Source organism: Tetranychus urticae, chromosome 2 (genome assembly GCF_039701765.1).
Source record: "Tetranychus urticae isolate SD_2017Ah chromosome 2, NJAU_TeUrti_SD_1.0, whole genome shotgun sequence".
Taxonomy (NCBI): Eukaryota; Metazoa; Arthropoda; class Arachnida; order Trombidiformes; family Tetranychidae; genus Tetranychus; species Tetranychus urticae.
The window spans coordinates 24,073,627-24,086,378 of record NC_142959.1 but is presented as its reverse complement, the minus strand read 5'-3'; the positions used below and the strand labels follow the sequence as shown (position 1 = coordinate 24,086,378).

General features: G+C 32.6%; 4 protein-coding genes across 10 annotated transcripts; all 4 read left to right on the top strand.

Annotated features, from left to right (window-relative positions):
* Positions 1-1,615: 1,615 nt before the first annotated feature.
* LOC107367439 (uncharacterized UDP-glucosyltransferase YjiC-like) lies at positions 1,616-2,970 on the top strand. The gene is made up of 2 exons (NM_001323156.1): positions 1,616-1,668; positions 1,731-2,970. Exons 1-2 carry the CDS (start codon positions 1,616-1,618, stop codon positions 2,968-2,970), a joined length of 1,293 nt encoding a protein of 430 aa, NP_001310085.1.
* A 496-nt stretch (positions 2,971-3,466) lies between these two features.
* On the top strand, positions 3,467-9,069 carry LOC107367572 (uncharacterized). 7 transcript variants are annotated; one of them, XM_015935290.3, is made up of 9 exons: positions 3,467-3,733; positions 3,982-4,109; positions 4,201-4,345; positions 4,452-4,521; positions 5,351-5,445; positions 5,524-5,625; positions 6,861-7,063; positions 7,167-7,234; positions 7,323-9,069. In XM_015935290.3, the coding sequence occupies exons 7-9, from the start codon at positions 6,994-6,996 to the stop codon at positions 8,019-8,021; spliced, it is 837 nt and encodes a 278-aa protein (XP_015790776.2). In that variant the 5' UTR covers positions 3,467-3,733; positions 3,982-4,109; positions 4,201-4,345; positions 4,452-4,521; positions 5,351-5,445; positions 5,524-5,625; positions 6,861-6,993; the 3' UTR covers positions 8,022-9,069. The 7 variants fall into 7 exon arrangements, with proteins under 7 accessions (XP_015790776.2, XP_089122998.1, XP_015790781.2 ...); XM_089266872.1 differs by having other exon boundaries at positions 3,467-3,728; positions 5,524-7,063; positions 7,323-8,029; XM_015935295.3 differs by lacking the exon at positions 5,524-5,625 and having other exon boundaries at positions 6,877-7,063; positions 7,323-8,029.
* Positions 8,022-9,934, top strand: LOC149094172 (replication protein A 70 kDa DNA-binding subunit-like; the record flags this gene model as incomplete). The annotated part of the gene is made up of 1 exon (XM_089267430.1): positions 8,022-9,934. A coding segment is annotated over one exon (1,068 nt), but the record flags the coding sequence as incomplete, so codon positions are not given.
* A 629-nt stretch (positions 9,935-10,563) lies between these two features.
* LOC107367571 (uncharacterized UDP-glucosyltransferase YjiC-like) lies at positions 10,564-11,932 on the top strand. Its single transcript, NM_001323159.1, has 2 exons — positions 10,564-10,616; positions 10,687-11,932. Exons 1-2 carry the CDS (start codon positions 10,564-10,566, stop codon positions 11,930-11,932), a joined length of 1,299 nt encoding a protein of 432 aa, NP_001310088.1.
* The last annotated feature ends 820 nt before the right edge of the window (positions 11,933-12,752 follow it).

Here is a 12,752-nt window from a genome sequence, read left to right as displayed (position 1 = left end):
TGATAAAGTTATCCGGCTCATTGAGCCGTTGTATAAAATATGTTCTTCGAATTAAACTTCACGTTTATGAGTCGCACGTTTTTAAATGTTGATTCAATTGAAAATGTTGACTTATTTTCAATAACTTATTGCACAAAACACATTAAAAACTGGTCAATCAAAAAAAGCATCACCAAACTTTGAAATATACGTTTTCAATCTTGCAATAAGTTTATCATCAGTTACATCTACAAAAGAAAGTACAATCGAGGTCGATTACTGTCCGCTCAAAAGAAGCAAGTTTTGGTATTCGGAGGGATCGAACGAATATCGAAATTAGCATTTGCTGAAGTTGTTGATAAAAGGGATGAGAAATCTCTAAAAAAAGCAATGGAAAAATAAATTCTTCCAGGGACAAACATTTATTCTGACGGATGGAAAGCTTATCAAAATTTATCAAATTATAACTTTTATCATCATGATTCAATGAATCAGTCTAAGAATTTTTTAAACTCACTTGACAAGAGCGTCCATACTCAGACAATCGAAAGAAAATAGAAGGCGGTAAAGGAACATATTCGCAAATCATCGAATGGCCAGAATCGAAATGATCATTTGATTGAGTTTTTGTGCAATTCTAAATCTCATAGCAAAAAAGAACCGAAACTTAACTTGGAAACTACCGTCCAACATTTAAAAAATGATCCATATTCCTTGGATTATCTTAATGTATATGATTATGATGGTTACTACATAAGTAAAGTTAATAATTTAAGTAAATTTTCTTGTTAAATTTTATGTCAAATAAAATAAATCTTATCTTGTCAGATTGTCTAACCTTTGGGGACTAGCATGGATTGAAATGACAGGCTGATAGATAGACGTTGATGAATGTTAATCCAATGGCCAGAAAAATAGATATAACGGCGAAAAAAGTGAATTTCAATTACATCATGAATCTAATTTCAAATAATTTTATGATTTCGAAACATACTTTCGTTTAACAAAAATTTAGTTGGCCTTATTAGCTTTAAATGATTAACTTAAGGTGACTTATGTTTTACAGCAACTAGGACTATTGCAACTGACTATAGTTAGTCTCTCTATCACATGCCAACTATCTTAAATATCCGAATCTTCATGAGGACTTTACTAGTTACTTTTTACTTTCAAATTTAAGTACAATTGTATTATAAGTGACTCAAGGTATCATTTGCTAATAACAATTTTCTCATGCAAGTAATTATTTCCATCACAATTAGATCACTAAAGCTAAAGCTCGACGATTAACCTTCTATGTCACATGTTTATTTGATGTTCATGGAACGTGAATATTTTTCCCAATCTTAACAGAAATAATTATTTAACAGAATTAACATCGCTTTAATAATTCACTAATTACTGTCAATTAATTATTGTGAATATAATTAATTGACATTTTCCTGAATGAATTTCATTGCATTCAGTCAATGCTAACCAGTTAATCTTATCAACCAGAAAAAAAAGAAATATAAATAAAATCAAAACAAAAAAGTTTTATTCAATTTGCAACTTTCAACTCAATAGTAACAGTTGAACTCAAAATTTTAATAGAACTGAATTATTATACAACAATATTAATACAAAAAATCTGAAAATGGTAGCTGAAAATGATAAAAGTCTCAAAGTATTGTTTACTGCTCTGTTTAGGTAAGTTTAATTTGATCTTGAATTCACATTACATTGTATTTTAATTTTAAATCTTCAAACAGTCCTGGTCATCTGAATGCATGTCTTGGTATCGGTTTGTTGCTTCATAAACGAGGTCATCAAGTTTATTTTGCTCATCTTCCTAAGCATCGCCCAATCATCGAAAAACATGGATTCGAGTTTATTTCACTGTTGGACTATGCTGAACCCGAATTTCCAGTTATGGAATCTGTGCCAGCAATGAAAGATATTATGAAACCTGAGTTTGAAAAGGCGCTAAAATTTACACCATTGGAGCTTTTAAAAGATGAGTCTAAGAGCCATCCTTTTATTGGCATGATCAAAGGATCAAAAGGTGATAATTATGCCATGATGAAGATCGTTAAAGAGTATAAGCCCGATGTTTGTTTGGCTGATTACCTCTTCAATATGCCTTGGATGTTTGCTGTCGATTGTCCAACTATTCCTGTAAAGTCTGTCAATCCTATCGAACTGTATAATGGACCACCTCCTCGTTCAGGGTATTCAGTTCATGACCCACCAACTGTTTGGGAAGAGTTTAGGCGATTGGCCAGTAAATCTGAATCAGAAATGGAAAGTGAAGTTGAAAAGTTGTTCGCTCATTTCAATATTGATCCTAAGCCGCAAAACTATGCTAAAAAGTTGGGAATCTACATTTATCCTGGCCCATTGGATTATCATGAATTTGGTCTACCAAAAGAAAACTGGGTTCGTCTTGACTCATCCATTCGCTCACCAGAAACATTGAATTTCGAAATACCAGAGAAACTTGAAGATAAACCAGGAAAATTGATCTATGTCTCAATGGGAACATTAGCTTCTGCTTTAACTGAATTACTAACCATGATATTGACTCCATTGGCCAACTCACCTCATCGTTTTATTGTTTCAACTGGTGTTAATGGTGACTCAATCACGCTATATGATAACATGTGGGGAGACAAATTCGTCAATCAAGTGGCTCTTTTACCCAAAGTCGATTTATTCATAACTCATGGAGGAAGTAATTCTTTGATTGAAGGATTAGCTGCTGGTAAACCCTTGATAGTTATTCCTCAATTTTGCGATCAACTTGATAATGCTCAACGAATAGCTGATCTTGGTTTAGGTGTGAGGATAAACTTGCATGAATTTAGTGGTGAGAAGTTACTGAAAGCCATTGAAGACGTGCTCAAAGATGAAAAGATTCATTCAAATGTTGCTCGAGCAAGTGAAGAGCTGAAAAAATCTGATTCACGAGATAAAGTTATTTCTCTTATTGAACAAATTGCTAGAAACTAATCTCCCATAATACCAACATGTAAAGCAATATTTTTGTTTTAACTGAAAGCTGCCTAAAACCAACCAGCTTAAAATACGAAATAAACTCAATTATATGAAAGTTCACATGATAAAACGCTGTTAACTTTTATTAGGGTATTGCTCTCGGCCACAATACCTCTAAAGTTAAAAAATTTCTTACCATTTCTCCTAACTCGGTAAACCAAACATTTCCATCACCATAAGATCTTAAAGTAAAGCTCGGTGATTAACCTTCTTCGTTTCATTCACATGTCTACCTGATGTTCATGGAACGTGAATATTTTTCCCAATCACGCTTTACCAGAATTAACTTTCATTTAAAATTCCCTAATTACTTAACACCGAAGCAACATCAATGTTGTACATTTTCAAGTCTAACATAGATACAAGCAAGCCATGAATGACTGAACAGTTTTACAGATTGATAATCTGTACTGCCCCCTGGTGTAGTCATATTTAGCTCTTTTCAGGGTTGGTCCCTTACAGTATTATTTTGTGTTATTTTTTACAAAGTATTATTCAGTTTACATTAGATTTTTCTTTCTGTTTCCAGATTTTAGTGATTACTTCCAGATTCCATTATTACTTGATCTTCCTGATTTATTGTCCTATCTTCCTGTTCCATCCTGTTTACCATCCAGTTGATCCATTCAGAGAGTATTTTCCATTTTCTCCCATCCATTGTGTCAATATTCCATTCCTTTTTTTCCCTTGGCATCTGGAGTATTTCGTCCTGTGTAAGGTAATCTTCTCTTATCCTACTCACTTCCTTACATTCCATTAGCATGTGTTTCATCCCCCAATCATTCCCGCAGATACATTTTTGGATTCTATTGTCCATCCTTCTCATTTGATAGAATCTATCTTTTCTTATTACTTTTCCTTCTGGATATAATAGAGTCCATATGCTCTTCTTTGATATCCACCACTCTTTGTATATATTTATTGCTTCTTTGTTTATATCTTCTCTTATTTTATATTCTGTTTCAGGTCTTCCAATTTCGATTTCTGCTGCATCTAGAAAGGTTCTTGGGACTTCATCACTTCTCATCCATTTCCAGTTTTTGTTTTTAATTTTTCCCATGGATTTGATTATCTCTTTTGAGAAATTACTCTTTGTATGTATACTTTGCTCCATTTCTTTAGTTATCATTATGACTCCATCTTCTCCATTTTGATTCATCATTTGAACTATGATTTTTATTGCAGCTACTTGTGTTTCTTGGATGGATTTTATTTGATTTGATTTGAAGATCTTGGTATATACCGTTGTTTCCCCTTTTTTCTGGATTTGATACTGGAACCAACTTGAGCTTCTTTGAGTTATTATGATCCACTTCTTTGGTCCTTTTTGGTAGGTTTCTCTTTCAAGAAACTCATTGCACATTTGATTTGTGCATTTTTCTGATTTTCTTTTGATTTTAATACTTTCTTTTATGATATTTATTATATCTTTATAGTGCCCTTCTAGCAGTAGGATTTTTCTTGAGAATCTCTGCGGATAACCTTGCATTATCTTGATTGAACCAAGTATGTGATCAATTATGACATCCACTCTTCTTGAGAACATCTGTTCATTAGCTGCCGTCAACAGGAACGATAGTGATCCTTTTTTTATTTTTTGTATTATGTATGAAGATGTAGTAAGTAGTTTTGCTTTCTCAGGTAGAAATCTTATTTCAGGTTTATGTTTCCATCTTTCAATTTCAGCTGTCTTCTGTGTACTCATGATTCTTTTGTATTGTGAGATACCTTTTCCCGTCAGTCCACAGATAGGTTCCCCCAATATCTTCAGCTTCCCTTTTTTTATCTCTTTGAGGTCATATATCTCAGTCTTTTTCTCATTGATTTCCAAGTTAACTTTCTTCATTGACTCAGTTATTTCTTTCATGGTTTCTTCCTTGTCATCAGTTATCAGTATGATATCGTCTGCGAAGGCTTTAACCATTTTTACTCTTTGATTTATTCTTCTGAGTATATCATCTATCGAAATTATAAACATGAGTGGTCCAATGGACGATCCTTGTGGGGTTCCTTCTTCTTCTTTTTTGTATTTGGTTTTCTTATCAACATTAATTTTAAGCCATCTACTGTTGGCTATTGATCGTAATAGTCCATATGTTGATTCTCCGCAATTTGATTTTATCTTTTCCATTGCTATTTTGGTGTTAACTTTATCAAAGGCCTTTGATATATCTAGTTTTATCAGCCATTCCTTGTAGTTCATCTTTTCAATATTTGTTATTATTTCATAGATCATTTCCTGTCTGTTTGTATCTGCAATATAAGCATATTGTATTGTTGAGTCAACCATATCATCTATTTTGTTTAATAATCTTTCTGCTATTATTTTATCTAGGATTTTCATCAGGTAGTTGGCTCCTTTGATCATACGGGCATTCTGGTTGTCAGCTTTTGGAACAAACGCACAATTTAATGTGGATACACACTCTGGTATGTGAGAGTATTGTATTATTGTTCTGATTACTAACAGTATTTCACTTTTGTTTTTTTTCATGAACTTTTTCCAAGTGGTTTTCGTAAATCCATCCGTTGCCAGACTGGATGATTTGCTCTTAAAGTTCAGGACCATTTCAATTTCTTTTTTACTCATTTCTCCTTTGATATTGATTGGTAAATCTTTATAGACAGGTTTCTCAGTTGTAAAATCCTTTATCTGGTTATCCCTAGACTTGATCATATCTTGATTTAGACCAGTTTTCCTCATACTAAGGTATTCTTTGATTATCTTCCATAGCTGTTTGGATGTTTTGGATTCTTTTATCTTTAGCTGAATACTTTTTGATAATTTCAGTATTTTCTTACTCTTATCTATTCTGATCTATCTACCATTATTTTCTGGAAAATTAATTATTTGTTTACACATTTTTATTATCGGGCTGTTTTTTCTCCATCTTTTTTCCATTTCTTGTTTTGTGTTACACTTCCAGTTGAGTTTCCATGAGTTTATCTTCAATACTCTCTCCATCTTTGGATTTCTTTTGTTTAGTATAATCTTGGCTTGAACTGCTTTGTGATCTGTTAGGGCGATCTTTATTATTCTTATCCATCTGATGTTTAAATTCTTGCTTGTTATAATTAAGTCCAATACAGTTCCTGATCTAGAGTATGTTGCTATTTTATTATCATTCGCTATTTTTAGGTCATAGCTCTCAATAATACTCCTCGTTGTATTCCCAATGTGTATAGAGTACCTGTGGAACTGTTTTTCTGACCATAGTTCATTGGTTGCATTTAGATCTCCCATTATTACTATATTTTTTCCTTTGGATCTTCTGAGTATTTGTTGGATAGCTTCAAGTTGTCGATAGGCCAGTTTTAATTGTTCCTTATTGAAGCATCTTAAATAGCATGCCATCACTATTGTATTTACTTCTGTTAGATGTACAACTATCAGGCACTGTATTTCCATTTCGATTCTTTCCCATTTGATATTTTTGGATATAACCAGAGCCATTTCTTTGTTCTGAATTAAACTTGAGTTTGTATTGACTTCAATCATTGCTGATTGATTTATTTCACAGATACATGTACAGGAATTTACTAAGTATTCCGTTTGGTTGATAATTCTTTTAGTAATACTTTTTATTTTATTCACATTTATTGTTGTAAATAGCATCTTTCTAAGACTGTGTTGACAGTTTGATCTTGTTTCTAAGATTAATTTCTTAACTTTCTCATTGTGTCAGGAAAAGGAAATCCAATTTTTATTTTGGTTGAGGAGGGTGATTTGTTTTCCCCTGTTTTTACTTTTTTATTGGTTTGTCTCTTGTTGATGTTTTCATCTTATATTATTTTTTTTTATTATACAGATTAATTTATTTGACGTTTTCATCTTTTATCTTTAGTCTCTTTGTTTTTCAGCATGATCTTAATTCTCCAATCTTCATGATTCATCTGTGGAAGGACGATTTCTGGAGAGTTCTGTGGTTAATCCCATCCTGTTCATAATTTTCATTTTGTTATCATTGACCATCGGATATGGTTTCGATAGATCGATTTTCCTCGGATCCATTCTTCTATCAGATTGGATCTGGATTTTTATTTTTAAGTACGCCAATTTTTAATTAGCTTTAATTGCTCATTGATTGTTGAAGTTTTCCACTTCCATTCTAATTACTCATTTATTTCTCATTTTATTTTCCAATTTAAAGATTTTCATTTTGCAAAGTTTGGAGATTTGATCCAGATTTTGTTATCAGATTCTTATTATATATCTGAGGTAAGTGTTACCTTTTTATTTTTATTATTAATGGTTAATATCTATTATTGTTTGTTAATCACTTCTTTTCTTTTATATTTTTCTTCAGAGATTTCTTCTTGCCATGTTAAGTTCTGGTTCAATTAATAAGATTATCTCTGGTACCCATGTTACCAATCCATTATTCCAGATTTTAGCTATAAATGGTTTAGCTAATGATGATTCTCATTATTATTGTTATTTACACGATGGAACTAACTTATTTATTCCTTGTGTTGTTCCAAATCTTCCGGAGATATCTTTGGTTAAAGATTCAATTATATTATTAGAGAAATATTCTTATAATTACTACATTTCTCTTAAACAGACTCTCCTTGAGATATCCAGTTTTAAGCTATTACCTAGCTTAGTTACTCCTCAAGCTACCTTACCTGATGCTAATTCATCAGATATGTCTCCTGTTAATTTGACAGCTTCAGTTCCTGGTGTTGAACAATTGCTGGATAATCAGAATTTTTCTGGTCAAGCTGGTACTTCTCATGATGATGAGGCTAGTGTTCATAGTCTTCCCACCAATTTAAATTCTGCTTCTTCTTCTCGATCAAGATGCCGTTCTGTGTCTGACTTTCCCATTAATTTTGTCTCTGCTTCATCCTATTACTCAAAGAAGCGTAAACTTTCCAAGACTGACAAGATTTATCATATTGGTGAGTTATTCTCACAGTCATTCTGGACAATTCGTGGACGTGTCTTATCTAAGGGTTCATTGGGAACTCTTACATCAACTCCCGGAAGTCATTGGTTTTGATTTGAACTGGGTGACGTTTCTGGTACAATAAAGATCAATGCTTTTGGGGACAAATGTGACGAATACTTTGATATGATTCAGTTGAGTAAGGTTTATTCTGTGAGCCGTGGAAAGCTAATATCAGCTAATAGAAAGTTTAATCAGACTGGCCACCCTATGGAGATTAGTTTGACTGCTGATAGTTATATTTCAGAGTTGTCTAGCTTCAATAAGATGGATTTTCCCATGATTACTTACAATTTTAAAAAGATTATGGATTTAAAGGATGTTTCACCTGATTCTGAGATCGACACCATAGGAGTTTGTATCGACTCTCATCTCTTCCATAATAATTCTCAGAGATCTATCTTAATATTGGACGATTCTCTTGCTGAGATTAGAGTCTCAATCTGGAATCTATCTCCTGAGAAATTTAATTCTCCTTTAATCTCCATTATTGCTTTTCGAAGGGCTAAAATGACTCATAAGCGTTTTGGCAGATTTTTAACTGTTTCTGGTCGCGCTACAGTTGAGATAAATCCTGATATACCTGAGGTTGCTCCTCTTGCCGAATGGTATTCTCTCCATGGTGATCGTGCTGTAACTACTTCTTTGACTAAAGGAGTTTTTGGCGATATTTCACTTATTAGTGCTCTTCCAGTTGATCTTATGGATGACCAGGTCATTTATACTAATTTAGATGTTACCATTAGTGATATTTCTGGTCTAATTTACCAGTCTTGTGCTATCTGTTTTCATAAGATTAAATTGTACAAAGGAGACATTCCCGTCTGTGAAACCTGTATGGATACCGAACCTGTTTTGATTAATCAGCTAGTTTTAACTATCCATGTTTATGATGCTTCTGGTTCTGCTAGCTTGGTTGCTTTCACTAGCACTGCTTTGGAATTGCTGGATAAGGATATTGACGATCTTTCTACTCTTGACGAAGAGCTATCTTCTCTTTTGGAAACCTTCAATGAGAAGAAGTTCAAATTTAATATAAAGACTCGAAAGACTACTTTTCATGTGCTTGTAAATATGATAATTGATCTTTCCCTGTACAGGAGCCTTCTGAAAGAGATTTGATTATTATTATCGTATTAGTTGCTTTGAATATTCATCATAAACTTACAGTCGAGACAGTTTCATTAATCCATGAACTTGATATTATATAATCAATATCAAATGATAGTGATGCTGAATATAATCAATTGACATTTTGAAAAATGAATTTCAGGGCAGCGTGTCAATGTCGATATATTGCATACTAAAAATTTAATTTGCCCTTTTAATTATCAATTTCAAATTCATAAGAAGCCTAGTTTCTGTGAAATTCAGCTATGCTAATCTGTTAATAAATTTGTGTCCGTGAGTTACCAATGTCAATACTGCTTTAAATTGTTTGGCCAAATTTCTACCTTGCAATGAACTGTTCAGACTTATTCCAATGAAAAACCTTTCGAATGCAAAACAAGGTATGACTGGTAAAGTTTTAGACAAATTTTCAGCATTGATTTGAGACAGTTTGACTAGACTCACATGCACCATTAAATAATTAAAATCAAGTTGAACTTTTCAAAAATACGTTGTGAAAAAATGGATTAATTTTGATCAAAAATTGGCAATAAATAGATAAAGGCGACAAAATCTGATTTTGCCTTTCGTCAAAAATCTTATATTTTCAACTTGTTTTGGAGAATCGAAAAATGGCAAAATTTGACCTCAAAGCTGTTAAAGAATGTGATTCGCCTAATATAACTCAACATAGATTGAATGAAAGGTTCAGATCACTATCGAAACAAAATTTCACGGACATTTGGTAAATTTTAACAAAAATATGGTGCTTTTGGCAACTTACAATGGATTATAATTATTGATTTTATAAATATTATATCATTCAATGATATTAAATTTTCAATGCGATAAATTTTTTAGGCTATCAGATAAGGAGTCATTAAAATACACTTTAACTTTCGATTTCGTACTGGTTTTGTACCATTGATAATATTTTTCATTGCCTTTTGCTATTTGTAACAAAAACCTTGAACAATATCTAATCAAAGTTACTAGTAATTACTTTATTTGTTTAATCTACATAAATGTACCTTTCTTTTTTGTTTCCTTACACCAAAGCCACGTGAATATTTTTCCGTATCATGCTTCATCAGGATAGACTTTACTTTAATAATTCACTAATTACTTCACACTAAAGCAACATCAATGTTGCAATTAGTGAATCTAAATATGATAATTGGGATTTACTGAAGCCTTTGATTCAAAGAGATTTGACTATCTTTGACGTTTAAGTTGATCCAAATATTCATCTTATTCCGATACAGTTTTATTTGATCAACTGATAGTGATACTAAATATAATAAATTGAAATTGTGATAACTGAATTTCAGTGCATTAAGTCAATGTTAACCAGTTATTCTTATCAACCAGAAAAAAAGAAATATAAATCAAATCAAAACAAAAACGTTTTATTCAATTTGAAACTTTCAACTCAACAGTAACCATCAACTTCAAAGTTATTAAGCAAATTATAAAGAATCTGAAAATGGTAGCTGAAAATGATAAATGCCTCAAAGTATTGTTCGCATGTTTGTTTACGTAAGTTTTATCTGTATTTTGATTGAAACTTTTTAATTATTTTATCTCGATTTGAATCTTTTCCATGTAGTCCTGGTCATTTGAATTCATGTCTGGGTATCGGTTCGTTACTTAAGCAAAGAGGCCATCAAGTTTATTTTGCTCATTCTCTTAAACATCGGTCAAATATTGAAAACCATGGATTCGAGTTTATCTCATTGGAGGACTATGCTGAACCCGAATTTCCCATAATGGATTCAATGCCTACAATTGAAGATAATATGAGACTTTTATTTGAAAAATCGCTGGAATTGACACCATTGGAGCAATTGAAAGATAAGAAACATCCTTTCATTGAAATGATTCAAGGAGCAAAAGGTGAAAATTATGCTCTGATGAAGATTGTAAAGGAGTATAATCCTGATGTTTGTTTGGCTGATTACCTCTTTAATATGCCTTGGATGTTTTCTGTTGATTGTCCAACTATTCCTATCAAGTCAGTCAATCCAATTCAACTATATAATGGTCCACCTCTTCGTTCAGGATTTTCAGTTCATGACCCACCAACTGTTTGGGAAGAGTTTAGGCGATTGGCCAGTAAATCTGAATCAGAAATGGAAAGTGAAGTTGAAAAGTTGTTCGCTCATTTCAATATTGATCCTAAGCCGCAAAACTATGCTAAAAAGTTGGGGATCTACATTTATCCTGGCCCATTGGATTATCATGAATTTGGTCTACCAAAAGAAAACTGGGTTCGTCTTGACTCATCCATTCGCTCACCAGAAACATTGAATTTCGAAATACCAGAGAAACTCAAAGATAAACCAGGAAAGCTTATCTATGTCTCAATGGGAACACTGGCTTCTGCTTTGCCTGAATTACTAACCATGATATTAAACCCATTGGCCAACTCACCTCATCGTTTTATCGTTTCAACTGGCATTAATGGTGATTCGATTAAGCTTCATGATAACATGTGGGGAGACAAGTTTGTCAACCAAGTTGCTCTTTTACCCAAAGTCGATTTATTCATAACTCATGGAGGAAGCAATTCGCTGATAGAAGGTCTATCTGTTGGTAAACCATTAATAGTTATTCCTCAATTCGGTGATCAACTAGATAATGCTCAACGAGTAGCTGATCTTGGTTTGGGTGTGAGGTTAAACTTGCATGAATTTAGTGGTGAGAAGTTACTAAAAGCCATTGAAGATGTGCTCAATGATGCAAAGATTCATTCAAATGTTGCTCGAGTAAGTGAAGAGCTGAAAAAATCTGATTCAAGAGATAAAGTTATCTCGCTCATTGAACAACTTGCTCGAAACAAGACTCTGTGTTAAGCTGTTTGCGAAGATGTTGTAAAATAAGGAATAAAATCTACATGTATCTTTCATGTATCTGCTCATGCAAAATAAAGTTTTTATATTATTATTTAATACGAAAGTTGCGTCTCCAAAAGTCTTTATCTCTAACATTCAAGATCTCAAACTTTCTCTTGGCTTAGCCGTTTTGAGATTTTAGATCAAAGTGTGCAATAATTTACGACAGTAAGTACAAAAAATTTCCTTTTGACGTTAAGAGCTGAAACTTTGTGGGTTTTTGCGGTCATAAAAATTGAGTCCATTAGAGGTATTTAAAAGTTTCTTCAATCGACAGTTTTCGAGAAAATCGAGTCCAAAATACAAACTTCTATCGGCTTTGGTACAGCTGTGATTTTTTAACTGTTAATTTAGCTTCGATGGCCATCCAGGAAATACAATTGTTTTGCAAAATAAAATTTCCTACTTCTGTGCAACACATTCCTTCGATTTCCGATTGAACCTGGTGCTTCGAATCATGATAACAGTAATCAGCTTAAACTTGTTTTTCGTCGATAGAAATGATTGGTGAACATCAACGATGGAACACTATTTACACCAAGAATTATTATCATCTTAAACTTAAAAAATGCCCACATGAAATTCCCTAAACTCAATTCGCATCAACCAAGAAACGGGTTATAATCATTGAAAAATTATAAAAAGCCATTGCTATAACATTCCAATAATGTCCATTAAGCAACTAATCACAATCAAATATGAGCATACTTACATATTGTTAGTCTTGTCTTTAAATATGAGTTACCATTTCAAGCCTTTATCCAGATAAAAGCTTGTAGAT

What these genes read in the sequence shown, in the direction of transcription:
- LOC107367439 (NM_001323156.1), top strand. Translation starts at nt 1,616, where the DNA reads ATGGTAGCTGAAAATGATAAAAGTCTCAAAGTATTGTTTACTGCTCTG. An exon ending in TTGTTTACTGCTCTGTTTAG is followed by an intron (nt 1,669 to 1,730) that starts GTAAGTTTAATT and finishes ATCTTCAAACAG; the next exon opens with TCCTGGTCATCTGAATGCAT.
- LOC107367572 (XM_015935290.3), top strand. Translation starts at nt 6,994, where the DNA reads ATGGTTTCGATAGATCGATTTTCCTCGGATCCATTCTTCTATCAGATT. An exon ending in ATCTGGATTTTTATTTTTAA is followed by an intron (nt 7,064 to 7,166) that starts GTACGCCAATTT and finishes TCCAATTTAAAG; the next exon opens with ATTTTCATTTTGCAAAGTTT. An exon ending in ATTCTTATTATATATCTGAG is followed by an intron (nt 7,235 to 7,322) that starts GTAAGTGTTACC and finishes ATTTTTCTTCAG; the next exon opens with AGATTTCTTCTTGCCATGTT.
- LOC107367571 (NM_001323159.1), top strand. Translation starts at nt 10,564, where the DNA reads ATGGTAGCTGAAAATGATAAATGCCTCAAAGTATTGTTCGCATGTTTG. An exon ending in TTGTTCGCATGTTTGTTTAC is followed by an intron (nt 10,617 to 10,686) that starts GTAAGTTTTATC and finishes TTTTCCATGTAG; the next exon opens with TCCTGGTCATTTGAATTCAT.